Genomic DNA, 27,815 nt, shown 5'->3' with positions numbered 1-27,815 from the left:
TTTTTGATATTCTGTTATCCTTGTGGTAACATGCCGGCTTGTTGCTCAACATAGATGGATCCGCATCCATTACATTTAATCCCATATACCACGTGGGATTTCAGGTCACTATCCAAAGATGATTTCAGGACGGGGAGGCATAATCCTTATTTCCGCTTTGTAAAAACCACTTGCAATTCGCATAGTTTCTTCAATTTGCTTGCAAACTTTTGAGTAAGGTTGCCTCTGTATTGTAGAAAAATAGTTGGTTTATCATAAGATCTGGTCTTGCTTTTTTGATGCTCTTTTGGTGTTGTTCTGCTTTGGTCTTTACCGCCACTTATTATCTTTTCTAGAGTCTGGTTCACTATTTTTGAAGACCATTCCTCTGGATATTGGTTATTCTGCCCAGCAAGTTTTGTTCTTTTCAAGAGCCTGATCGAAGGCCAACTAATTAGAGGTTGTATTAAAAAACCCTATGAACGGTCCCTTGAATCACATTTTTCTTATGCTGAAGCGGTGCACAGCTGCAAAAATTCAGTATTATTCCAGTGTCAGTTGTTTTTTGATACCAATGGCAGGTGATAATGCTTTTGCTGCTCACATTTACGTTAATGTCAGGAAAAGCCAAATCCCCTTCCATGTTATCTTTTTCTAAGGTAAACTGCATTTTGTGGTGTAATATATTTGCAAATTTTAAAAACTCGTCTGGGTCACCACGAACCGTACAGATAACATCATCCACATACCTTTTAAACAATTTCACCTCCTCATAACGCCCCACTGTCTGTTGGTTGCTGCAGTGAGAACAAATCCAAACAACATCCTGCATGTTGGCGTATTCCTCATTCGATATCTTTTGGCATCTTGCATGAAACCAGTTTTTGCATGACTCACATTCTACTCCCCGTCCTCGGAAAGTCACTCTCCGGTTAGAGTCTTTGCACTTCCTGTTTTGGTCGGATCTGGAAAAATTTTCACTGAGCTCTGGTTTTTGCAGTGATGCCTCAAACGATTTCATCCACACGTTTGCTAGTATTACAGCCAGTGATGCACCCATAGCCAGACCATCTGATTGTTCATACCAAATCCCATTACATTTGAAATGAGCATTCGTCACCGCAAACTTTAGCAAACTTTTCATGGCGGATCTTGGGATATCTGGAGCTAGGTTGCTGAAAAAGAGTTCTCTTAGAGCAATTTCTATAGCCTCTCCTACCGGAACGTTGGTATACAAACTTTTTACGTCAAGAGATACTGTGTGCTTGTCACCTTCAATATTGAGAGACTCTAAGGTCTTTCTAGCATCTTGGGCGTTGGTTTCAATGTTTGCGCCCGGTAGGGAAAATGGTGCCGGAAATCTGTTTAAGTTTTCGTAGCTGCTACCAGGTATCGAAAAAACAGGTCGGAGAGGTGTATCTTTTTTATGTACCTTTGCCAGGCCATGAAGCCTTGCTGGTTGTCAACCTGTTGACCTGAGTCTTTGATAATTTTTGTCACTAATTTTCCCTTGCTTCATTAATTGTTGCAGGCTTTTATTGATCTGTTTTTCATTTTTGATCACAATATCATCTTTTGCTCCATTGATTTTTTGAAACTGATCTGAGTTCAGCACCTCATCAAGTTTTTCACTGTTCATTGACTTCTTCATCACACGGAAACCGCTGCCTTTGTCAAATGGCAGTAAATCATTGGCTTTTAGGTAATCATGCACTTTTTTGACCCCTCTATCCATTGGGGTTTCGCGTACATTTTTTGCATACCATTTTGCGGACGCCTCAATTTCACAAAGCTTCTCATCCTCAGTGTTATTCTCGCGCTATTCTCGTACATGTTTGTCTACGTCTGCCAGGAAGTGCACCTCATTAAACTTGTCTCTCACAGGGTGTTTAGGTCCAAACGATAGGATGTCAAGTACAAACTTTGGAAGTTCACTGCCATCCATTATCACAACATTACTATGGGAGCCATTCCGCAGTGGTCTATCCTGTCTCTCTGACAGTTTATCAAGTTTTCCATTAAGACGGTTTTGAACAATTGCGGAGTGATTCCTCATTTCACGCCTAATGCTGCCAACAGGCCATGGCATCAGTTTTGGTCTCACTTTCTCCCTAAAATTACTGCGATCTGTCTCAAGTTTTTCCTTGAACACTTACGGCCTTTCTCCGCACGGTTTATTTCTTGTTTCAGGAGCTTTAATTGAAAACTGTGCAGCGCTTGTTCAGAAAAAATTTCATTTTTAGGAGCGCGAAACCTCAAAAAATCCGGAATTATATCATTGTTAAGGCATTGTTTTAAAAACTCAATTCGGTAATTGCAGCCAGTGAATTCATTTAGGGTTTGCAAGTAATCAAGATAAAGTTTGCAAGAGTTTTTTTTTAAAATGTACCTGAGCCACGTCTTTGGTAGCAGCAACCACATACCTCAAAAAAGCTATTACGGGGGGCAATGAAGCTCGATTGTTCAGGAGCTCCTCCTCAGTTTGTTTCTGTTGCACCTTGCTTGCACCTTCCAAGCCTCGAATCAGACCGATTCAATGCCTAACATACTACTACGACTACTAAATCTTGATATAATAGCCCTATTATATATAGCCCTAAACTAAATTATAGCCCCCCCCCCCATAAAAATATAGCCCCCCCATTATGGTATATTTACCATGATTGGGGGGGGGGGGGCTATAGGTTATCAGACCTTCCAAGCCTCGAATCAGACCGATTCAATGCCTAACATACTACTACGACTACTAAATCTTGATATAATAGCCCTATGATATAATAGCCCTAAACTAAATTATAGCCCCCCCCATAAAAATATAGCCCCCCCATTATGGTATATTTACCATGATTGGGGGGGGGGGGGGCTATAGGTTATCTGACCACTAACCTGGGGGGGCTATAATGGGAAAGACCCAAGTAATCTCCTACACCCTTTCTTATTCCCACAGAAGCTATCTTTTGAGATGATTTTGACGTTTGACTACTGTCAGAATGTATATGTGTATATAGGAGTTGACTTTCCGATCGAGTTGACCGACTCCCCTATTTGGGGAGGGGTTTTTTCGTAATTGACGGTTTTGTTTGAGAATTTTGAAAATAGGAATGTGCAGATGTAAATTGGAATGCCGTTTCAGATTAAACGCCTGAAATATAAATATGCCCAAGCACGATTTCCTCACGCCGAAGGCAATTGCTAACCGAATCAAGTCTAAAGGTTTGCAGAAGCTACGATGGTATTGTCAAATGTGTCAAAAGCAGTGCAGAGACGAAAATGGATTTAAATGCCATTTAATGTCTGAAAGTCACCAGCGTCAAATGATGCTGGTTGCTGATGATCCCACTAAATACTTGGATGCTTTTTCGGAAGAGTTTTTGTCAGATTTTATGGACCTTCTTCGGAGAAGATTTGGGACGAAACGAGTGCACAATAATCAAGTGTACAACGAATATATTCAATTTAAGGAACACATCCATATGAACTCCACCAAATGGGTGACCTTGACTGCCTTCACGAAATGGCTCGGGAGAGAAGGTTTATGCCATGTGGACGAAACACCAAAAGGATGGTTCATTTCGTATATAGATCGGGATGCTGAAACACTCCGAAAACAAGAAGCCCTAAAAGCAAAAGAAAAGATGGATTACACAGACGAGGAAAGAAACAGACAATTTATTGAACGCCAAATGGCGATAGATGGCTCTAGTTCCGGCAGTAAATGTGAAGCTACTGAACTGAAAAGAGATAACGAAGAAGAAACAATTACCTTAAAACTCAAACCTTCATCATCCAGTGGGCCGGATAGTTCAAAGTTGGTAGTTTCCGACAACCCTCTTGATACAAGATCGGATTCCAAGAAGTCTTTCAAGTTAAAAAGTAAACCAAAAACTGCTCTGCAAGAATTGATGGAAGAAGGATTACGCGCAAAGAAGATGAAGCAAGAGCAGGAAGCGGTTAAAGAATCTGAAGATAATGAAAAATGGATGTCGAAAGGTCTAATTGTGAAGATTATCACTAAAAGACTTGGTGATAACTATTACAAACAGAAGGCGAAAGTTCGTGAGATGGTTACAGACTATGTCGCAATGGTCGAATTGATCAATGAGCCTGAGACAAGGATAAAGTTGGATGTTATCCACGTTGAAACAGTAATTCCAGTACCAGGAAAAACGGTCAAATTTGTCAAAGGAACGCATAGAGGGGCGATAGGTGTTGTAGAAGCCCTGAAAGAGAGTGATTATGCGGTGATTGTAAGTGTTGAGGGCACAACAGTACAAGTTCCCTATGAAAATGTCTGCAAGTTTGCTGATAAATGATTTGTAAGTGAAATCCAGCAGATCGTGTATATTCTTTGGGTTTTCTAAATGAGTTTTTCGAATTTTAAGTGAGTGATGGAAAAATATTACGTCAAAGAGATGCGAATTGTTGAAACTTAAATGTGTTATTAGTATATCTTCAAACGCTATGCAAATCAGAGGGTAAAAAGGGTTCCGTATTCTATAGCAAAATTTCGTTACACAAACCATGTCATTGAAATTTATCACAACAAACCAGTTTATCACAACAAACCATGCCTAATTGTTGTGATAAACTTATTAAATAGTCCCCATCTGCACCCGGGAGGCTATTTGATTCTGTTTCAGCTCGAGATCTGCAATTACATGATATCAGAGGCCGGGTTATTCTCTGGGTAGCCCCTCTTTATTAGGGATTTTAGATTCCGGCAGAAGAAAACAACTCCACGAATCTTTATCAAATTGAAGATCAAAATAAACGCGTTTATTGTTCCTTCAGTTGATTACATTTATTGTTCCTTCAGAGGTGTGTGCTTCTCCGCTTTTTTCATCTTTTTTTAAACCACTGGTAGCAGTGGATACTCTTGGTCCTTTTTGATCCCTATTGCCAGTGGTAGCATTGGCAATTGACGTAGGTTTTGAATATGCCGACGCGATCGCAAAATTCGAAGGAGAGTCTCATGGAAAAAGAGATCAATTGCAGGAACAACTTATGCCCTGTTGTCAGCAAGGTTATAGTCCCGAAAAACTTTGACATTACAAATGATTTATGTTTTTTGCGCAGCTTCTATACCAAAGGAACCAAAGAACTATGCAAGTGTGCTGGTTGATAATCTACGGCAAGAGAACAAAGCTCGATCTTGTATTGCACGAGAAATACGCTACGAACAAGTTCAACAAGATAACAAGAAATTGAACTTGGTTGTCAAGGGCTCTTGTCCTTCTGAGGCAATTAATGACCGTGATCATCTAAAAGAAATAGTCAGTGAAATTGGTTCGTCGGTTATTGATCAAGATTTCGAAACAAAACGAATTGGAAAAATACACAAAAGCAATGGAAGGCAGCTTTTGTTAATCAAGTTCAAAGATGCAATGAAGAGAAAAGAGTTCTTAAGAAATTCATCAAGTTGAGAGTGTCATCAAAATATCAAAACATATTTGTGGACCCCGATTTGACTAAATCCGAGCTTGAAGCCCAATATCTGTTGAGAAACGCACGTTGGCGCAAAAATAGTGACAATAACTTCAGTATAAAATTGGCCGCGTTATTGAATCGAAGTGACTAAATTTGCGTCCTAAATATTGCCAAGAACACGAGATAAACTTCTTGCTTCTCAATGTCCAAAGTATTCTTACGAGCGAGCGCAGCCTGAATCTCGGTGGGCTGATTCTGCAACAAATGCTTGCGGTAATCGGTATTTTTGAAACGTGGCCCGATGACTCCGTCTGCGATACTGCTGTATTTTGTGGTTTGTCTTATTCAATTTTGGGAAGAACAGATAGAAAACAAGCAAAACGTGGTGGGCTCCTTTTGGCTATTGAAGACATTTTCTACAGCAGTATTAAGGTTTCGGATTTAAAAATCTCAGACTACTTCATCAGTTGTGTTCTGTTTTCCCAAAACTTTTCGTTGGGAGTTCTTCTGTTTTATTTGCCTCCAAGGGGTTCCAAATTTTATTTATCGGCGGTCAGAGTGCAAGAAGAGTTACAAAATGTTTTTGACGAGCTTGAAGTTTTCAAATCTTCCTTAATGATTTCAAATCATTTAGTTAAGTTTCAAATATTAACTTAATGATTTCCAAGTGCTCATATTTGGTGAGTTTAATTTCCCTGATGCCAACTGGGATGCTCATAAGTCTATACATTCAGACGAACAATTTTTCCTGGACTACTTATCTCAAGATCTTCTTCTGGAACAAATTATTCGCAGCTCTACCCATAAACGAGGAAATATTCTTCATCCTGTCTTCGTTTCTTATTCTGATTTAAGGGACTATGTCATACTCAATTCTTCGTGCTCAGATCATAATCCCATCATCATAAAGTATGCACCGAGAAGTTTTTCTGCTTCAATATCATCCGACTATTCAGTTACCAACTTTAATAAAAAGTCTTTGAATACTCAGTTGTATCAGTTGCTGCATGTGGCATACAAGTTGAAATTTTTTTCTCTTACTGGAAGTCAAATTTTGATTATGCCCTGGCCCATGGCTTAAAACGAAAAAGCATGAAACGGAGGAACATGTCATTTTACTACTTATCTTTGACTGTTCACCATGTTAACAAATTACAATCTACTAGAGGGCGATATGCGAGTTCTTGCTGCACCGCGAAATTGGAAAAAGATCTCAATGAGTTTTTTGAACTTGATAAAGCTGCCCTTCTGTCCTCCTTTTAATATTTTACAGTGAATGACACCTTCAAACTAATGAAGTTATCCGGTAGGGCCAGTTAACCCAGTAAAATTTTTTGGAAAGATTGTTCAGGAGAAACCGTAGACGAAAAAGCCAACCTATTTTTTAAATCTGTATTTAAGAATACGGGTGATGCAATGTTTCAGCGCTACTGCGGCATTTCCGACATCTTTCTCCGACATTGTTATAGAAACAACAATAATTTGCTTGGAAATGAAAAAGATGCCACCGGGATCCTTTGCGACCTGTGATGATGTACCAAATATTGTTTGGAGTTCACAGTGCTGAATTTTTAACGGCTCACGTTCATCAGTTATTCTCTCACATTTTGGAAACGTGCGAGTGGCCTGAATTTTGGAAATATGCGTTTGTAACCCCAATACACAAGGAGTCCAAGAACAAAGTTGAGAATTATAGGCCTATCTCCATCCTTCCGCGATTGTCCTTACTATTTGAACGAATTATTTTCCATTTTTTGTACTCCAAATTACGATATAAATTAAACTCTAAGCAGCATGGATTCAGAAGCGGTCATTCGACTATTACTCAATTACTTGTATATCTTGATGAACTTTACGCTAATTTTGACGACAACATAGAACAGGTAGTTGTGTATCTAGACTTCTCCAAAGCCTTTGACTGCGTAAACTTCAATATTTTACTGACGAATTTGTCATCATTTGGACTTGATGATCGAATTTCTAAAACTTTTCAAATCGTATTTATTTGGGCGAACTTAGCGCGTCCGAATAGATGGACATTTGTCAGCGAATCTTGACATAACAAGTGGTGTACCCCAAGGCAGCGATCTTGTTCCGTTTTTATTCCTCTTGTATATAGATGACATGCTATCATTACCTGAAAATTCTACTTGTTACTGTTTTGCTGATGATACAAAAGTTTTGTCATCAGGTTACAATGCTTTTGTTAACTGTCAGAACGATCTCAATTTGCTTTCCAGTATCAGCATGTGTGCATTCATCTGTTTTGTCCGGAATGCTCTGGTACACTATCTCTAGATGGTCATTTACTGAAACAGGTAGACGCTACATATGATCTTGGACTTGAAGTTTTGTCAAATTTAAAATGGGATCTGCATATACGCACAAAATTATCTCGGGCGAGAAACAATTTCAACTACTTGAGGCACAATGCACCATACAATCTGCTAAGCAGAGTCAAATTGAACTTGTGTTATGCTCGCGTTTTATCGACGCTTCTGTATGGATCACAAATGTGGAGTCCAGATGTGTCTCATATTCGGTTAATGGAGAATTTTCATCTGAAATGTCTTTCATGGTGTTTTGGTAGGACGGACTACTTATTGCTATTGCGGCGCGCTAACTCCCTTCCGATATCTTATCATTTGATTGAACGCGATCTCGATTTCTTTTTAGCAATTAGAAGTGGAAGAAGCTGCATTCAGTTTGACAATTACTTTGCGATTAGGCAGAATCAAAGATGTTTACGCAGCGATACTGTTCAACATATGTCTTCGTCTGGCTATAAGAGAAACCTAACAGGGAGATCATTTTTTTATCGAATTGTAAGTGTCAGTGATTTCATTGATTTTAAAGTCTTCAATTTACTTGAGCCACCAAGCAACTCAAAATCTCCTATAAAGACATTTTTCAAAAACTGCGTGACTCTAAGTACAATTTTAATCAACCTTGCACTTGGTCAGTAAAATGCCACTGTTCTATTTGCAGAGCTTAGCTCACTATTTGTTTTAGTTAATGTTTTTTTTTAATTAATTTATTAGTTACCTTCTGTACAGGCCTCTCTTTGTACTGATAAAATTCCACAATTGGTAAATTCAAGTCTTTTACTACTACTGCTACTACTAGACATAAAAGATTTGCGAAGAGTAGCAGTGCCTTCATAAAGTGTGGCATGCTAAGTTTTGGAGTTCTGAAAATATGAATTGACTCCTAATGTGAGAAGTAAACTTTTATCTACCCGCTGGGTTATTTTTGGGCTTCCCAATTATCTGCTTAGGTTTTTTTTAATTGCTCTCAAACGAAGTTTGTTGCAATTATTATTGTCCTGTCGATCATTTTTATGCGATTTTTCGCTTCAATTTTTCGTATGACGCATTTGACTTTTCGTCCTCAAAAACGGGATAAACAGGTAGCGCCCAGCGGGCATAAAGTGATCTTAGAGCCTTTCAGCTTTATAGTTTTCAAGTTCGCCGGTCGTTTGAGAGCAATTTGCCCAACGTTAGTGGGTTATGTTCTAATTTTTTTGCTGCCATTCAAAGCCAGTGCAATAAAGAAAATGAAGATATGTTTTGCATTATGGAGCTTAAATAATTCAATTGAACGGTTATCGTTTGGATTGTTATCTCGCAATAAGTTTTATGGTTGTTTTGGATGGTTGTAATATCGCAATTAGTTTTATATTGCTTGTTTTAAACTTGTTTACAATCGTGAAGAATGTCAACAACTTGTCCTGTGAAAAATATTACTTGAATCTATTGGTATACAAGTATATAATAGGGTTGACACCTCTTTAGTACCTTTTCGAAAACGTATGAGGAAAATTGCTTGAAACAAATATTGCAGAAAATGGTGAAAGACGTCTGAGAAGCTATCAGCATCACAGAAAACTGCATATTTCTACAGCTGGAAAAAAATGTGGTGATCTAAATGAAACAAAGTTGAATAAGTTTATTGAAACTTATTAATTGCGTTCGAACGAAGTTTGAAGCAATTATTGTAAAGTTGTTTGTTTATTATGTAAAATTTTTGCTTGACTGGTTTGTTCTAGAACAATTTGTCGTTTTCATTTCTCGTGCGAGTTTTTCATGCCGTGAAAAAAGCCAGGTTTCAGCCCCTTTAGATTAAATTGCCCCACCTGTCGTTCGAGAGCAATTTGTTAGTCGGTTCATAATCATTAATAGCCGCTGTAAGCCTCTCAATGGCTATTATTTAAGCACTCTCGTTTTTATTACCCAAAGGAGTGGACTGTAGTGAGGACCTGATTTTTGCGACTCGAAGAAGAGATGCTGATCTCCTATTTTTAAAAAAAAAATTTGTGCCACTAAAACAGGATTTAAAATTCAATGCAGCGCGTGAAAAGTTTTTTGGTCAACCTGCTGAAAAAAATAACGGAAGAGAAAAAAAGAAAGTGTCTGTTTTGATACATCATTCTGAGAAAGAGTGAAAAAAGTAGATGTAGAAAGTTTTGCGCAGCAATTAAAAGCTGTATTTGCCTGCGTCGCTTTCTCATAGTTTTTAGTTATAGCTATTTGTTTTTACTGGTAGACTATTTATTTTATTCAAACTGGGTGTTCTCATTGATATTTTTGCATTTTTGGCTATTGCATTTTTGGCTATTTGAAGCAATTATTCGATTATTCGATTTCTGATGCAATTTTGATCTATTTTGTCATTTTGCTGTGCTGAACTTTTTCTTAGCACTTTTTGTAATCTTCAGTTTTATCTATGACATTTCTTTCTTTAAGTTATTTATCTTGTTGGTTTTGGTAAACTTTTGATTGTGTTTTAAAATTTCGCGTTTTTGGTTAAAAAGTGGAGTACGTTTAATCAAATATAGACTTTTTTCTTTTGATATTTTTCCTTTGTAATTTTTGGTATTTGTTTCGCAATAGGTTTTTTTTCCTCGGTGACTTATGTTAATGACTCTCGAACAAAATTTGAAGTCATTATGGTAAACGTGTTGACGACTTTTCTCGTAGTTTTTAGTTTTAGCTATTTATTTAACTGGCAGACGATATTTATTTTAATCAAACTGGGTGTTCTCATTGATATTAACCAATAACTGCATGTTTAGATGCATTTATTGGCTATCTTAAGCAATTATTTGACTTCTGATGCAATTTTAATCTAATTTTTGTCATTTTGCTGTGTTGAAATTTTTCTCAGCACTTTTTATAATCATCAGTTTTTTCTATGACATTTCTTTATTTAAGTTCTTTATTTTATTGGTTTTGGTGAACTTTTGATTGTGTTGTTTATTTTTTTCGCGTTTTTGGTTAAAAAGTGGAGTACGTTTAATCAAATATAGACCCATTTTTCTTTTGATATTTTTCCTTTGTAATTTTTGGTATTAGTTTCCCAATAGGTTTTTTCTCCTCGGTGACTTATGTTAATGGCTCTCGAACAAAATGTGAAGTCATTATGGTGAACGGCTTGACGACTTTTTAATTGATTTTTACGCAATTGGATTTTTCGTTTGGCGTAATCTATATTTCATTCACAAGTGTCAGCAGCTAAACTCAGGTGGTGGCAGTTCACTACAAAGTCTATTGAAAATTGAGCGCAAGTAGGTGTTTGTTTTCGTTTTAAGTGGTATATAATGACGTCATTAGGGGATATTATATTCCACTATAACCGACGTTAGTCGGTTATGTTCTTTTTAATTGCCTGAGCAAACTTCAAATCGCCCTCCTCAAAAGAAAATCGATTTACCCTGCTCCTCCGCACCACTACCCCCCTATTTTCTGCCCCTTCATTTTTTATTCCCTGCTTAGAAGAAAGGCTTCCGAAGTATTGCAGTGTCTTGATCCCCCCCACTACCCCCCATCCACCCTCCTGAAGCTCAGCTGGCTATCTCGACCGCAACCCCCTCACCGAGTTCCCCACTCCGCTCATCCACGAGTACGTTTAATCAAATATAGACCCATTTTTCTTTTGATAATTTTCCTTTGTAATTTTTGGTATTTGTTTCCCAATAGGTTTTTTCTCCTCGGTGACTTATGTTAATGGCTCTCGAACAAAATTTGAAGTCATTATGGTAAACGTGTTGACGACTTTTCTCGTAGTTTTTAGTTTTAGCTATTTATTTAACTGGCAGACTATATTTATTTTAATCAAACTGGGTGTTCTCATTGATATTAACCAATAACTGCATGTTTAGATGCATTTATTGGCTATCTTAAGCAGTTATTTGACTTCTGATGCAATTTTAGTCTAATTTTTGTCATTTTGCTGTGTGTAAATTTTTCTCAGCACTTTTTATAATCATCAGTTTTTTCTATGACATTTCTCTATTTAAGTTCTTTATTTTATTGGTTTTGGTGAACTTTTGATTGTGTTGTTTATTTTTTTCGCGTTTTTGGTTAAAAAGTGGAGTACGTTTAATCAAATATAGACCCATTTTTCTTTTGATATTTTTCCTTTGTAATTTTTGGTATTAGTTTCCCAATAGGTTTTTTCTCCTCGGTGACTTATGTTAATGGCTCTCGAACAAAATGTGAAGTCATTATGGTGAACGGCTTGACGACTTTTTAATTGATTTTTACGCAATTGGATTTTTCGTTTGGCGTAATCTATATTTCATTCACAAGTGTCAGCAGCTAAACTCAGGTGGTGGCAGTTCACTACAAAGTCTATTGAAAATTGAGCGCAAGTAGGTGTTTGTTTTCGTTTTAAGTGGTATATAATGACGTCATTAGGGGATATTATATTCCACTATAACCGACGTTAGTCGGTTATGTTCTTTTTAATTGCCTGAGCAAACTTCAAATCGCCCTCCTCAAAAGAAAATCGATTTACCCTGCTCCTCCGCACCACTACCCCCCTATTTTCTGCCCCTTCATTTTTTATTCCCTGCTTAGAAGAAAGGCTTCCGAAGTATTGCAGTGTCTTGATCCCCCCACTACCCCCCATCCACCCTCCTGAAGCTCAGCTGGCTATCTCGACCGCAACCCCCTCACCGAGTTCCCCACTCCGCTCATCCACGAGTACGTTTAATCAAATATAGACCCATTTTTCTTTTGATAATTTTCCTTTGTAATTTTTGGTATTTGTTTCCCAATAGGTTTTTTCTCCTCGGTGACTTATGTTAATGGCTCTCGAACAAAATGTGAAGTCATTATGGTGAACGGCTTGACGACTTTTTAATTGATTTTTACGCAATTGGATTTTTCGTTTGGCGTAATCTATATTTCATTCACAAGTGTCAGCAGCTAAACTCAGTTGGTGGCAGTTCACTACAAAGTCTATTGAAAATTGAGCGCAAGTAGGTGTTTGTTTTCGTTTTAAGTGGTATATAATGACGTCATTAGGGGATATTATATTCCACTATAACCGACGTTAGTCGGTTATGTTCTTCTTAATTGCCTGAGCAAACTGCAAATCGCGCTCCTCAAAAGAAAATCGATTTACCCTGCTCCTCCGCACCACTACCTCCCTATTTTCTGCCCCTTCATTTTTTGTTCCCTGCTTAGAAGAAAGGCTTCCGAAGTATTGCCGTGTATTGATCCCCCCACTACCCCCCATGCACCCTCCTGAAGCTCAGCTGGCTATCTCGACCCCAACCCCCTCACCGAGTTCCCCACTCCGCTCATCCTGCCCCCCCTAATGCTTTCATCCCTAAGCCCGTAGCTGGCCATTTCCAAGCCATCCGGACGTTAGAGAGCAATTCGCCCGACGTTAATCGGGTATGATAGAGAGCAATTTGCCCGACGTTAGTCGGTTATGTTCTTTTTACTGCCTGAGCAAACTTAAAATCGCCCCCCTCAAAAGAAAATCGATTTACTCTGCTCCTCCGCACCTCTACCCCCCTATTTTCTGGCCCTTCATTTTTTATTCCCTGCTTAGAAGAAAGGCTTCCGAAGTATTGCCGTGTCTTGATCCCCCACTACCCCCCATCCACTCTCCTGAAGCTCAGCTGGCTATCTCGACCCCAACCCCCTCACCGAGTTCCCCACTCCGCTCATCCACGAGTATGTTTAATCAAATATAGACCCATTTTTCTTTTGATAATTTTCCTTTGTAATTTTTGGTATTTGTTTCCCAATAGGTTTTTTCTCCTCGGTGACTTATTTTAATGGCTCTCGAACAAAATGTGAAGTCATTATGGTGAACGGCTTGACGTCTTTTTAATTGATTTTTACGCAATTGGATTTTTCGTTTGGCGTAATCTATATTTCATTCACAAGTGTCAGCAGCTAAACTCAGGTGGTGGCAGTTCACTACAAAGTCTATTGAAAATTGAGCGCAAGTAGGTGTTTGTTTTCGTTTAAAGTGGTATATGATGACGTCATTAGGGGATATTATATTCCACTATAACCGACGTTAGTTGGTTATGTTCTTTTTAATTGCCTGAGCAAACTTAAAATCGCCCTCCTCAAAAGAAAATCGATTTACCCTGCTCCTCCGCACCACTACCACCCTATTTTCTGCCCCTTCAATTTTTGTTCCCTGCTTAGAAGAAAGGCTTCCGAAGTATTGCCGTGTATTGATCCCCCCACTACCCCCCATGCACCCTCCTGAAGCTCAGCTGGCTATCTCGACCCCAACCCCCTCACCGAGTTCCCCACTCCGCTCATCCACGAGTATGTTTAATCAAATATAGACCCATTTTTCTTTTGATAATTTTCCTTTGTAATTTTTGGTATTTGTTTCCCAATAGGTTTTTTCTCCTCGGTGACTTATTTTAATGGCTCTCGAACAAAATGTGAAGTCATTATGGTGAACGGCTTGACGTCTTTTTAATTGATTTTTACGCAATTGGATTTTTCGTTTGGCGTAATCTATATTTCATTCACAAGTGTCAGCAGCTAAACTCAGGTGGTGGCAGTTCACTACAAAGTCTATTGAAAATTGAGCGCAAGTAGGTGTTTGTTTTCGTTTAAAGTGGTATATGATGACGTCATTAGGGGATATTATATTCCACTATAACCGACGTTAGTTGGTTATGTTCTTTTTAATTGCCTGAGCAAACTTAAAATCGCCCTCCTCAAAAGAAAATCGATTTACCCTGCTCCTCCGCACCACTACCCCCCTATTTTCTGCCCCTTCATTTTTTGTTCCCTGCTTAGAAGAAAGGCTTCCGAAGTATTGCCGTGTATTGATCCCCCCACTACCCCCCATGCACCCTCCTGAAGCTCAGCTGGCTATCTCGACCCCAACCCCCTCACCGAGTTCCCCACTCCGCTCATCCTGCCCCCCCTAATGCTTTCATCCCTAAGCCCGTAGCTGGCCATTTCCAAGCCATCCGGACGTTAGAGAGCAATTCGCCCGACGTTAATCGGGTATGATAGAGAGCAATTTGCCCGACGTTAGTCGGTTATGTTCTTTTTACTGCCTGAGCAAACTTAAAATCGCCCCCCTCAAAAGAAAATCGATTTACTCTGCTCCTCCGCACCTCTACCCCCCTATTTTCTGGCCCTTCATTTTTTATTCCCTGCTTAGAAGAAAGGCTTCCGAAGTATTGCCGTGTCTTGATCCCCCACTACCCCCCATCCACTCTCCTGAAGCTCAGCTGGCTATCTCGACCCCAACCCCCTCACCGAGTTCCCCACTCCGCTCATCCACGAGTATGTTTAATCAAATATAGACCCATTTTTCTTTTGATAATTTTCCTTTGTAATTTTTGGTATTTGTTTCCCAATAGGTTTTTTCTCCTCGGTGACTTATTTTAATGGCTCTCGAACAAAATGTGAAGTCATTATGGTGAACGGCTTGACGTCTTTTTAATTGATTTTTACGCAATTGGATTTTTCGTTTGGCGTAATCTATATTTCATTCACAAGTGTCAGCAGCTAAACTCAGGTGGTGGCAGTTCACTACAAAGTCTATTGAAAATTGAGCGCAAGTAGGTGTTTGTTTTCGTTTAAAGTGGTATATGATGACGTCATTAGGGGATATTATATTCCACTATAACCGACGTTAGTTGGTTATGTTCTTTTTAATTGCCTGAGCAAACTTAAAATCGCCCTCCTCAAAAGAAAATCGATTTACCCTGCTCCTCCGCACCACTACCACCCTATTTTCTGCCCCTTCAATTTTTGTTCCCTGCTTAGAAGAAAGGCTTCCGAAGTATTGCCGTGTATTGATCCCCCCACTACCCCCCATGCACCCTCCTGAAGCTCAGCTGGCTATCTCGACCCCAACCCCCTCACCGAGTTCCCCACTCCGCTCATCCACGAGTATGTTTAATCAAATATAGACCCATTTTTCTTTTGATAATTTTCCTTTGTAATTTTTGGTATTTGTTTCCCAATAGGTTTTTTCTCCTCGGTGACTTATTTTAATGGCTCTCGAACAAAATGTGAAGTCATTATGGTGAACGGCTTGACGTCTTTTTAATTGATTTTTACGCAATTGGATTTTTCGTTTGGCGTAATCTATATTTCATTCACAAGTGTCAGCAGCTAAACTCAGGTGGTGGCAGTTCACTACAAAGTCTATTGAAAATTGAGCGCAAGTAGGTGTTTGTTTTCGTTTAAAGTGGTATATGATGACGTCATTAGGGGATATTATATTCCACTATAACCGACGTTAGTTGGTTATGTTCTTTTTAATTGCCTGAGCAAACTTAAAATCGCCCTCCTCAAAAGAAAATCGATTTACCCTGCTCCTCCGCACCACTACCCCCCTATTTTCTGCCCCTTCATTTTTTGTTCCCTGCTTAGAAGAAAGGCTTCCGAAGTATTGCCGTGTATTGATCCCCCCACTACCCCCCATGCACCCTCCTGAAGCTCAGCTGGCTATCTCGACCCCAACCCCCTCACCGAGTTCCCCACTCCGCTCATCCTGCCCCCCCTAATGCTTTCATCCCTAAGCCCGTAGCTGGCCATTACCAAGCCATCCGGACGTTAGAGAGCAATTCGCCCGACGTTAATCGGGTATGATAGAGAGCAATTTGCCCGACGTTAGTCGGTTATGTTCTTTTTACTGCCTGAGCAAACTTAAAATCGCCCCCCTCAAAAGAAAATCGATTTACCCTGCTCTTCCGCACCACTACCCCACTATTTTCTGCCCCTTCATTTTTTGTTCCCTGCTTAGAAGAAAGGCTTCCGAAGTATTGCCGTGTATTGATCCCCCCACTACCCCCATGCACCCTCCTGAAGCTCAGCTGGCTATCTCGACCCCAACCCCCTCACCGAGTTCCCCACTCCGCTCATCCTGCCCCCCCTAATGCTTTCATCCCTAAGCCCGTAGCTGGCCATTACCAAGCCATCCGGACGTTAGAGAGCAATTCGCCCGACGTTAATCGGGTATGATAGAGAGCAATTTGCCCGACGTTAGTCGGTTATGTTCTTTTTACTGCCTGAGCAAACTTAAAATCGCCCCCCTCAAAAGAAAATCGATTTACTCTGCTCCTCCGCACCTCTACCCCCCTATTTTCTGGCCCTTCATTTTTTATTCCCTGCTTAGAGGAAAGGCTTCCGAAGTATTGCCGTGTCTTGATCCCCCACTACCCCCCATCCACCCTCCTGAAGCTCAGCTGGCTATCTCGACCCCAACCCCCTCGCCGAGTTCCCCACTCCGCTCATCCACGAGTATGTTTAATCAAATATAGACCCATTTTTTTTTGATAATTTTCCTTTGTAATTTTTGGTATTTGTTTCCCAATAGGTTTTTTCTCCTCGGTGACTTATTTTAATGGCTCTCGAACAAAATGTGAAGTCGTTATGGTGAACGGCTTGACGTCTTTTTAATTGATTTTTACGCAATTGGATTTTTCGTTTGGCGTAATCTATATTTCATTCACAAGTGTCAGCAGCTAAACTCAGGTGGTGGCAGTTCACTACAAAGTCTATTGAAAATTGAGCGCAAGTAGGTGTTTGTTTTCGTTTAAAGTGGTATATGATGACGTCATTAGAGGATATTATATTCCACTATAAACACTTAAATTTAAAACCCAAAATAGACCAATTTTGGCGCATTTTTCATTAGACTTTTTGCAGTGAACTGTAGTCATTTGCTTTGAAAATCTAGCCACAACCCCCGAATGAAGCAGACTGCAATAGATTAGAATTCACTCCCAGTAGTCGTTCGAGAGCAACTGTTCCAACAATAGTCGGTTATGTTTGATTTATTCTTTATGTTAAATGTTTTTTCTAAGAGGAGAACCTTATTAGAAGACTGCAGTTTTTAATTAAACAAATGCAACAAATTTCCATTTTCCCCGAGTTTTCTTTTCGGCCTTTTTATTGTTTTAAAGTGTGTCTCTTCCTGGTGTTGGGCGGTTCCAGAATTGAGCAAAAGCAACATAAAAGATTTTCTGATTACAATTGTTAGGTCGCGTTGCATTTCGTATTTTTTGGAGGGAATTTAAAAAAAATACATTTATTATGATTTCCTTAAGTTCCTTTTCTTTGTTCATGCGTCCCATCGTGTATGCAATTGTATTGCAAGATCAATTGCAAATAGCTGTTTTATGGTCGCGGCATACTTGTGAATTTTTTTTGGAATTCGATGTTTTGGCTTTGTTTATGCCCCCACGACCCCCATCAACCCTCCTGAAGCTCAGCTGGCTATCTGGACCCCAGCCCCCTCAATGATATCCTCACTCCACTCACCCCGCCCCCATATGCTTGTATCGCTATGCCCGCTGCTGGCTACTAACGGAAGCATCCGGACGTTTGAGAGCAATTCGCCCGACGTTAGTCGGTTATGTTCTTTTTAATTGCCTGAGCAAACTTAAAATTGCCTTCCTAAAAGATATCGATTTCCCCGTTCCGCGGTACCACTAGCAACTACACGCCCCCGTTACCATCCTTCATTTTTTATACCCTGCTTAGTCAAGAAAGGCATCCGAAATTACCTTTGTAGATCCCTCCCCCGAGTTCTAACGTGTCTCTTCGGGGTATTCGGTAGGTCCAGTATTGAGCAGAAGAAACATAAAGGATTTTCTGATAACAATGGTTAGGTCGCGTAGCATTTTGTTTTTTGGAGGGATTTTTTTTAAAAAAATACATTTTTGTAAATTCCTTAATATCTTTCTCGGGTCCCAACGTATAACATTTGTTGTTTTTGGTCATTTGCTAGTTTCCTGTTTGACGATATGCAATGGTATTGCAAGATCAGCTGCAAATAGCTGTTTTGTGGTGGCGTCAAACTTCTGATTTTTTTTGGCTTTGTTTAAGCCCCCCCATCCACCCTCCTGAAGCTCAGCTGGCTATCTTGACCCCAACCCCCTCACCGAGTTCCCCACTCAGCTCATCCCGCCCCCCTAATGCTTTCATCCCTAAGCCCGTAGCTGGCCATTACCAAAGCCATCCGGACGTTAGAGAGCAATTCGCCCGACGTTAGTCGGGTATGTTAGAGAGCAATTCGCCCGACGTTAGTCGGTTATGTTCTTTTTATTGCCTGAGCAAACTTAAAATCGCCCTCCTCAAAAGAAAATCGATTTACTCTGCTCCTCCGCACCACTACCCCCCTATTTTCTGCCCCTTCATTTTTTATTCCCTGCTTAGAAGAAAGGCTTCCGAAGTATTGCCGTGTCTTGATCCCCCCCCCCCCCCCCAACTACCGCCCATCCACCCTCCTGAAGCTCAGCTGGCTATCTCGACCCCAACCCCCTCACCGAGTTCCCCACTCCGCTCATCCCGCCCCCCTAATGCTTGCATCCCTAAGCCCGTAGCTGGCTATTACCAAAGCCATCCGGACGATAGAGAGCAATTCGCCCGACGTTAGTCGGTTATGTTAGAGAGCAATTCGCCCGACGTTAGTCGGTTATGTTCTTTTTAATTGCCTGAGCAAACTTAAAATCGCCCTCCTCAAAAGAAAATCGATTTACCCTGCTCCTCCGCACCACTACCCCCCCCCCCCCCCCCCCCCTATTTTCTGCCCCTTCATTTTTTATTCCCTGCTTAGAAGAAAGGCTTCCGAAGTATTGCCGTGTCTTGATCCCTCCCCCCAAGCTTTTTAATGATGAAGAAGCTCAAGATTTTATGCCATGTACCGAAATTTAGAGAACCTACTGACATTGGCTGCAGAAGCATGGGGGGGGGGAGAGGGAGGGGGGTTAAACTGCTCTGAGTTGACTTGTGTTTAGTTTGAGATGGATTTGAAAAATGCTAGAGGTTTAAATCCACCCACCCTCTTAGTTTGTGATAATACCCTGTCGGATGAACCAATTAGGTGAAGAAATTGGTACATCCAATTATATTGGCTGGGCTTAAATCTTGTGTATGAATACATGAATACAGAAATTTATACTATTTAGTGTGTGAGCATTGAAGTTTGTGTGTGTGCTGTCTTATGTACGCACAAACACACACACGCTCGCCGATGTGTGTTTGTGCATGTGTGTGTTTGCGTATGTGTGCTTCTTTCAGGGGAGGAGGGTATTTAGCTTGCATATATGTGAAATAACACAATTGAACGAATATGCATGCGTAAGTGTGGTTGTGTATGTGTGTGAGTTTACGTGTGCGAATATGTTCGTTCTTGCGTGTGTGTGGTGTGTGCTTTGTACGTGCGTATGTGTGTGTGTGCTTTGTATGTGTGTTAGTATGCGGGACTATATTTGTATGAGCTGCGTATTAGACGATATACGTGCGTGTGTGTGCATATTAGTGTATGAGAGAGAAAGAGAGAGAGAGAGAGTGTGTGTGTGTGTGTATATATATATATGTGTAGGAGTGTGTATGCGTGTGTGTGTTGCTCTTATTAGTTGAATTGTTACGTGTTTGTGCGCGGCGTGTGTGTATGTGTGTTTTGTGTAACACACACAACAAGTATTGCCTTATTTTGCGGCTATTTTAACATTACGAATTGTTGTCATTACTGTATAGCGAAAACATTTTTGACGAAAACAAAGTTTGATTCTTATCTTTTGTTATTTGATCTCACAGAGAAGTTGAATGTGTGCAATGGAGAACAGCGACCAGGAAGGTTAGTAGGAATATAAAATGATTGTTCCATCTTCAAACTTTGTCCCTATAAACCTTTTTCGGGCCTCGAAGTGTTTGCCGGAAGATAGATGTGATTATAAGTACTATTTTTGGGCCCAGTATTTAGCCCCCCCCCCCCCCCCGCCCCACATACTTTTAATATCATATTATCATAGTTGTGTCCACGTTTTGTCCAGAAGAGGTGGAAAACTAGACTCTTTTTCTGCTACTAGTAGTGCGTCATATATTTTGACTTCTACTTTCATATCATCATTGAACTCTTTGCAAACTTTGCACCCCATAGCCCCTTTTCCCTAACCCAAATTATCCGTGATTTTGGGAGCTAATTGTAGCAATTATATATGAATTAAAATCGGGGTGAAATAAATTGTAGTTGAAAGGGTGGGACATTGTGATTATATAAACTGTTTTTAATCGCGGCATGTCTAGTCTTCGTTTATATTATAATGGGTTTCCCTAATTTTTTTCTTGGTCTTTTTTTCCCTATCCAGAGCGAAATTCAATGATTTTGTAATTATTGTTTTCATAAAATTTATTTCGAGCCCACCCCCCTCCCCCAGCAGTGGATAGCGGGGAATGAGCAGTATAGCGACCCATACCTCCGTAGTAACACAATGATGGGGGGGGGGGGGTCATAAACTATTCAGAGTTGAAAGAATTAATCGAAGAGAGTCATGTATTGTCTGTTCATTCAATCTATTTATTCATCGGAAGGTCAGTTTTTGATCTAACATAGCCCTTTTTTTATTTACAAATAGGAAGTAAGTTTTACTTGTCTTGAGTTTGTAGAACAAAATCCGTCTTATTACTCTCACATAAACACTCGGTGATTCACGCACACTCACAAATGAACAGATACACATGTATAGACACTTACGCATACACACATATGTACACACATACACAAAATAACGCGCACACATTTATACCCACACATACACTAGCACACACGAACACGTACACACATACACAAAACAGACACACACAAAACATGCATACACATGCACATAAACACAAACACTCAAAACACACATACAAACATACACACACAACCACACACACATATATGAATACTCACTCACACCAACATGCACACACGATGACACGCACATATGAACCACACACGCTCAACACAATATTTACAGCAGCTTGTGTGTGTACTAACTATATAAATGCATGTAAGTCTATTAAATAGCTTGTTCGTTCTTATGTGTCATCAACTAATATAATAGTAGTTTCACAATAGGTTCACGTAACTCATTTCAAAACGGAAAAAAACGGACGAAGAACCCCCCCCCCCCCCCCCCCCCCCGAACACTGTCATGAATGAAATTTGACCAAATTTTTCTCAGACTATCAGTCATACGCATACCAGGTGTTCAGAATGTCATAGTCATAAAGCAAAATGTGTTTTCAGACGATATAATGAGCTGTCGAGCTAATTACCATGATCTCTTTAGACTTCCTAGAATTTACAGGCAAGGTGTTCCAGCTGTTTGTCGTTTATGCAACAAGAGAAAATGTACAGCAGGCATTCGAAAGGCAATTTACTCAAGCATTACTATAAGAGACACTCAAGACAGTTAGAAGAGCATCTTTGTAGGAGACTTCTTCTTTTTAACGATGAGCAAAGTTAGTGTGTGATATTGAGCTAAGTTTTTTTTGGGACCTGGCCCCAGCTGACCCCCCCCCCCCCCCCCCCCCAGCATCGCCTCAACAAAGATTTACTATTACCTTATATGAGCAAGAGCAGGTAATTTTAGCCCCTATTATGGTACCTACTGCAATACGGGGGGGGGGGTTTATATCTAGGCTCTGTTTTTTTTTTTTGGGGGGGGGGGGGGGGGGAGGTGGTTGACCCCAAAGATTCCCTTTTCATCGGGCATCTAGGAATGAGCTACTGCATTTTTTTCTGGTTTTTTAGGCGTTTATAATGGTTAGTGTAGCCGTGCAAAAGGTGTGATTAGCTATTGCAATTATACAATTATTATATGCGGTTATGAAAGTTGCATATTATTAGTTATGGATGGCCGTAGTAAACTGAGGAGAAAAGACGACAGTCCCCTTTTTTGTTCGTAGGTTACAAATCACTAAAGGTTGGGTAATTACAAACCCAAGTTTTCGAATTTGTTTTTGCTCCAGTTATTCATTGCTGGTTATAAGGAAAACCATTAACGTAATAATTTCGCCCACATTAAAGGCATTTGTTAGCCCAGGTTTTCGAAATTTGTGTTTTTCCTCACATTGTAGGGCTGTGAAAAACTGTCCGCCGTGACATTTACTTTTTGCGGATAACATTTTGTCAAGAAACCTTCGGTTGTACTTGTGTAAATAACGTGAACTAATGCATGTAGCACTCACAGTTGTGTGTTTTGTGTACATCCGGTGTTGTTTATCAAAATAAACAGAAGAGAAAACATCTGAAGAAATGGCGGTCGTACAAACAAAACACAAGTTACAGTTGGCTATATACCATATGATTTTACACATACAACAGCCGATCATAATTTGAAGATGTAAGATCAGATCTTAGCCAGCCGTACCTGTTTTCGTATATTATGCATATAATTGTCTAATTGTACAAGATCTGTCTAGATATTTATTATTAATAATAACTATGATGCGTTTGTATAGGCTATATACATCTATATATCGCTTTGTGTTCAGCTATAGATCGATTCAGTTATTGGTAGTTATTGTTTGTTGATGTTACTCGTGTGTAACAAACATAACCATCTAAGTTTGAGAAAGTTAGAACTCACAGTTTTAGAGAGCTATCTAAAGAATTGAGAGTTGAATGGATAGTTTTTGAAATATCAGTTGAAATAGTCATCTGTTGTTTTGATATATCTCTGCTTGTTAGTTGAGAAGCCAACGGAAAGCTTTGTGTTTCTTGGGGTAAGTTTTGTTTCAGTGCTGACTGAGGTAGTCGCGTATGAGGGATCTATTCTGTCCCCCCCCCCCCCCCCCCCCCAGCTTAGTGAGCGTAACCTCCACCCCCAGGCGCACGTGCTATTTTATTACATCGTAACGTGCTATATAATATATAATTTTTAACTGGGGTCACAAAAAACACTGGGGGGGGGGGGGGGGGGCAGGAATAAATCCCGTATCGGATATATATTTGGTGCCCAGGAAAGATATAGTCGCTGCATTGAAATAAAGGAAAAAATTTTACTTCTAAGACTTTTTCATTTGTAAGACTATGTTGAGAATGATCTCATTTTACCTTGATAATGATTTGTAGCCTAATAAGTACAGGGTTGCGTTACGTGACTCTGATGAAGTCATTGAAAAATCTGCCATTCATCAAGAACCGCGTAACGTTGCTTGAAGCATAAACTTGCATGTTTTAAAATCTGGGTCAGTATAAGTGGAAATACTGGCATTCTAGAATCTGGCACTGCAGACATCTGACCTTTTTTAACTTGCAGTTGAGCCATTACTACGACTGCCATTCTGTTTTATGTGAAAAATATCAGTCATTGATGTGCATAATTCACAGGGGCAGTTCCTAGACAATCAGTGCCCAAATTCGGAGGGTTAGAGACCTCAGAAAAAGCACATGAGCGGGACTGTTTTAACCCTTTAAAATTAATTTATGATGCGAACTCAATTTGCACGTGCGTGTAAAATTTAATAAATTAAGAAAAGCGTTAACTTCAGCGCAAACTTTAAATTCCAAAATTTTGTGAGTATTGTTTATAATGTTTCCTTTTTTCGGCGAACTGCTACGGTTTTTATCACCCAAAAATTGTTAGTGATCTTTATCGTCAATGGTCCCTCCAATACGTTTTGCGACGGTGGGGGGGGGGGGGGGGGGTGGGGGGGGGGGAGGTGGTTAATGCTCCCGTCCCCTCCCCTACTACCCTAGTGCAGGTAATGAACACCAGATACAATAATGTGGTTATGGGGCTTATATTTATTTAAAGTTGAATGTTGAATACGTTTTAAGTGGGGCATATATGTTCTGTGCCATGTAAGATGGGGGGGGGGGGGGGGGAGATTGGCTCACTATAAGGAGAAAGTATCCATTACTCAAACAGCCTCAAATCTTTACCAGATATCCATTACCACTGGATATGGGTTACTACATTTACTTTAAATATTTTGTTTTGTTTAGATCAAATCTCCCCAGATTCCTCAGACGTTAACAGTTCCCTAACTTCAACTACAGAGTCATCATCAGATATGAGTAAAAGCGGAAATGTCCTCGACCTCTCAAATACGGATCAAAAGACGGAAGTCTCCCAATCTTCAAACGGCCAGTTTCAAAAACGCAAAGCCGAATGTATGAGCCAGCCAATGGCAAACAGTAAAATTTCACCAACCATGTTTAGAAATGGTATCAGTGCCAATATGAATGGACATGCCTCGACCGAGGCTCCGAAAATGCCAAGATTAGAACCTTTCAATAACAACAATCAGCCGAAAGCATTTGACGATAACGAGTTTATCTTTGAAAGTTTAGAACGTATAACCGACGAATTAGCTGTCGTCAAACAGTACCTGCAAGAACTCCCCCAAAAACTCATTTTGAACATGTCATGTCTGATCAAAGCTGAAGTCGACCTTCAGTTCCAGAATTTATCCAGAAAACTTTTGGCAGAAATGAGACAAACAACTCAAGCGATCAGTGTCGCAAACAGAGGTGGCAATCAACCCCCCGAACTAACGCACAGTGCGACAAGCATGTCGCCCAGATCGAAAATCGACTTAGTAGCTTCGAAAGTAGCCAATGAGAGTGCGGCATCAAATACGTTCCAACCAATAGCAGTACCGCCACCTTTATCTGTAAAGACAGTGCCAAAACCTCCCATTGAACAAACTCCTGTGAAGCCTCTCGTTGTCAAGAGCCAATCAGCACCCAAATTCAGCAGTTTTGCGGTTCCAGGCCCAACTAAATTGCCCGGATCAAATTTATTTTACCCACAAAATATGCCCAATCAGATTGCTCCTCGAGGTCCTATTGGAGCTGTAGCTCCGCCGGCTTCGAACATCACCGCGAACGCTGCCGTGGCGCAAAATTTTGCTTCCCAGTTTTTGTCGCTCACCCAGAATCAAGGTGCCTCAAATGAACAGTCAAAACCTATTAATGGTAGCGCAGGTCCTTCGAGTGCACCGCCAGCTGGAAACATGGCAAAGTCTCCAAATCAAAATTTGACAGTGTTTGCGCCATCGACGCCAAATGCAGCCACCGCCGCCGGTCCGAATAGCTCAACAATTTCACCTGATCAACTATCCCTGCAAGCTGAAGTTGTCGGACCTAAATATATCCAGGCTCCTGTTCAGATCAGAATTGAGGACTTACATGCCGATTGCAGTGTTCACAAAGTCAAAATCATAGACACTGTTCCTCCTGTTGACGTGTTTGACCTTGACGAGGAGTTTATGTACCGACTTTTTATCAAGTACAAATACCCGTCCATATTTGTCCAAGCCTTGTTTGTCCTCCATTTCGGCAGCTTCAGAGCTATGCATTTGAACACGAGCTCAAGAGTGAAGAACAATCTTGAACTGATTCCGGAGAACTTCGTCAACAGTTTGACAGTCCTGGTTCTCAAATGGTTCCCAGCTGTTGATGACCTTGATTTCGGGAAATGCTTAAACCAAAAGCAACGATCAATTCTATCAGCGGCTAGAAGTTGCTTGTTTTTCAAGAAATGCGACGCGTGTAAGAAGCGTGATATCGACAGTCTGCCTTCAACTTACAGTGTGAAAAATCTGACTCTAATTGCTGCTCAGCAAAATATGAAACGCGAAGCCACGCTTGCTAATTCGAGTAGGCCTTTTAACAATTACACCGCTAGCCCATTCAACCAACCAATGGGCGGGTTTCCGTCCAGTTATTTGAACTCCCCAGCCCCAACTTTTGTTAAAACCGAAAGCCTCATGTACCCTACCCCGCCTTCGTCGGATAGTTTGAGCAGCCCGCTTATGGATTTTTCAGAGTCAATTAATAGCGTTTTCGAGCGAGTTAACGAGATAGTAAATGGACCACAACAGCAGTTCAGTTCCCTGGTGAAGTCAGAGGCGATGTCGAATGATAGTTTAGATGACAGCAGTGACGTAGGTCCTCCTGCAGTTTCTAACCACCAATCATAAAGTTGACATATCTGTGTTAAATTTACAATTATTTGATGCCCTCAGTTTGAGTTTTCTGCCGAATGTCATTTTCTATACATTTTTTCCTAGTAATTGTAATTTTAGTTTCCTACAAATAGTTTTGGAGTTATGAGATGTGGCCAAGTGAAAGCCTTCATTTTCTTTTGAAACACAGCATCCTTTTCATATTGTCGTGCGGTTTTCAAACCAACTTAACAATTTATTTGCTAAATCCAACAAGAAGACTTATGCGAGTATTATCGTAAAGCTACTAGAGGCAGTTTTTTGGAAAAGTTTTGATTACTCTGTTTAATTGCTCTCAAACGAAGTTTGTAGCAATTATAGTAGTCCTGTCGGTCTTTTTTAATGCGATTTTTCGCTTAACCAATTTTTCGTCTGACGCTTCTGACTTTTCGTCCTCGGAAACGGGATAAACAGGTAGCGCCCAGCGGGCATAAACTGATGTTAGAGCCTTTCAGCTTTATAGTTTTCAAGTATGCCATTCACAGAATCTTTTTTGGAGACTTATACTTATGGTACGAAGGGCGGTTTACAGAGAGAGTAAGCTGCGCCCCTTCAATTAAGCTAAAGCTAGCCTCACTAAACCGTGCCTAGCTACTGACGAAGCCAAACGCTCGCCGGTCGTTTGAGAGCAATTTGCCCGACGTTAGTGGATTATACTCTAATTTTTTGCTGCCATTCAAAGCCAGTGCAATAAAGATAATGAAGATATGTTCTGCATTATGGAGCCTAAATAATTCAATTGAATGGTTATCGTTTGGATTGTTATATCGCAATAAGTTTTATGGTTGTTTTGGATGGTTGTAATATCGCAATTAGTTTTATATTGCTTGTATTAAGCTTGTTTTTACAATCGTGATAAATGTCAACAACTTGACTTGTGAAATATATCACTTGAATCTATTAGTATACAAGTATATAATAGGGTTGACGCCTTTTTAGCCAACCGCTCGCCGAAGCCAAGCGCTCGCCGGTCGTTTGAGAGGAGTTCGCCCGACGTTAGTCGGTTTTGTTCTATATATAGAGGGAAAAAATCAGAGATTGAAATTGAGTCTTTTTGTTGCTTCTTTGAAGTAGAAACCGGTTTATCTGTAGCACTTAACGGTTTTCAAATAACTAACTATTTCAAGCTGCATTTAAATTCAACTGATAAAAAAACTGAATTCAGGAGCATGCACAATGATTTTTAATAGCCGCAAAGCAATAGCTGGGGCTATTATCGGCCTTCTCTTGCTTTTTTTCGTCGTCAGCTCTTGCGGCTAGTTATCGGCAATCTGCAAGCTATGTTTTCATTTTACAGCCAATTCAATCGGAGTAATGAAAACTACTTCACCGGAGAAAAATCACTAGAATTTTTATTGGTTCAATTAAAATTGAATATTTATT

At 40.1% G+C, this 27,815-nt stretch overlaps 3 protein-coding genes across 6 annotated transcripts in view; all 3 read left to right on the top strand.

The window, feature by feature from the left end:
- The first annotated feature begins 3,134 nt into the window (after positions 1–3,134).
- Positions 3,135–4,203, top strand: LOC142343120 (DNA/RNA-binding protein KIN17-like). The gene is made up of 2 exons (XM_075394807.1): positions 3,135–4,124; positions 4,195–4,203. Exons 1-2 carry the CDS (start codon positions 3,135–3,137, stop codon positions 4,201–4,203), a joined length of 999 nt encoding a protein of 332 aa, XP_075250922.1.
- Positions 4,157–26,524, top strand: LOC142343279 (uncharacterized). 4 transcript variants are annotated; one of them, XM_075395072.1, is made up of 2 exons: positions 4,157–4,295; positions 24,427–26,524. In XM_075395072.1, the coding sequence occupies exons 1-2, from the start codon at positions 4,289–4,291 to the stop codon at positions 26,406–26,408; spliced, it is 1,989 nt and encodes a 662-aa protein (XP_075251187.1). In that variant the 5' UTR covers positions 4,157–4,288; the 3' UTR covers positions 26,409–26,524. The 4 variants fall into 4 exon arrangements, with proteins under 4 accessions (XP_075251187.1, XP_075251186.1, XP_075251185.1 ...); XM_075395071.1 differs by lacking the exon at positions 4,157–4,295 and adding an exon at positions 19,561–20,283; XM_075395070.1 differs by lacking the exon at positions 4,157–4,295 and adding an exon at positions 21,725–21,935.
- The window catches only part of LOC142343280 (cytochrome b-c1 complex subunit 7-like), a 38,216-nt gene continuing 14,950 nt past the window's right edge, over positions 4,550–27,815 (top strand). The window contains exon 1 of the mRNA XM_075395075.1: positions 4,550–4,579. The gene's annotated coding sequence lies outside the window, so the exon portion shown is untranslated. The remainder of the gene's footprint in view (positions 4,580–27,815) is intronic.

Source organism: Convolutriloba macropyga, chromosome 7 (assembly GCF_964194025.1).
Source record: "Convolutriloba macropyga chromosome 7, txConMacr16.3, whole genome shotgun sequence".
Classification (NCBI taxonomy): Eukaryota; Metazoa; Xenacoelomorpha; order Acoela; family Convolutidae; genus Convolutriloba; species Convolutriloba macropyga.
This window is presented reverse-complemented; position numbering and strand designations above follow the sequence as displayed.

What these genes read in the sequence shown, in the direction of transcription:
- LOC142343120 (XM_075394807.1), top strand. Translation starts at nt 3,135, where the DNA reads ATGCCCAAGCACGATTTCCTCACGCCGAAGGCAATTGCTAACCGAATC.
- LOC142343279 (XM_075395070.1), top strand. Translation starts at nt 21,809, where the DNA reads ATGCAACAAGAGAAAATGTACAGCAGGCATTCGAAAGGCAATTTACTC. An exon ending in TCTTTTTAACGATGAGCAAA is followed by an intron (nt 21,936 to 24,426) that starts GTTAGTGTGTGA and finishes TGTTTTGTTTAG; the next exon opens with ATCAAATCTCCCCAGATTCC.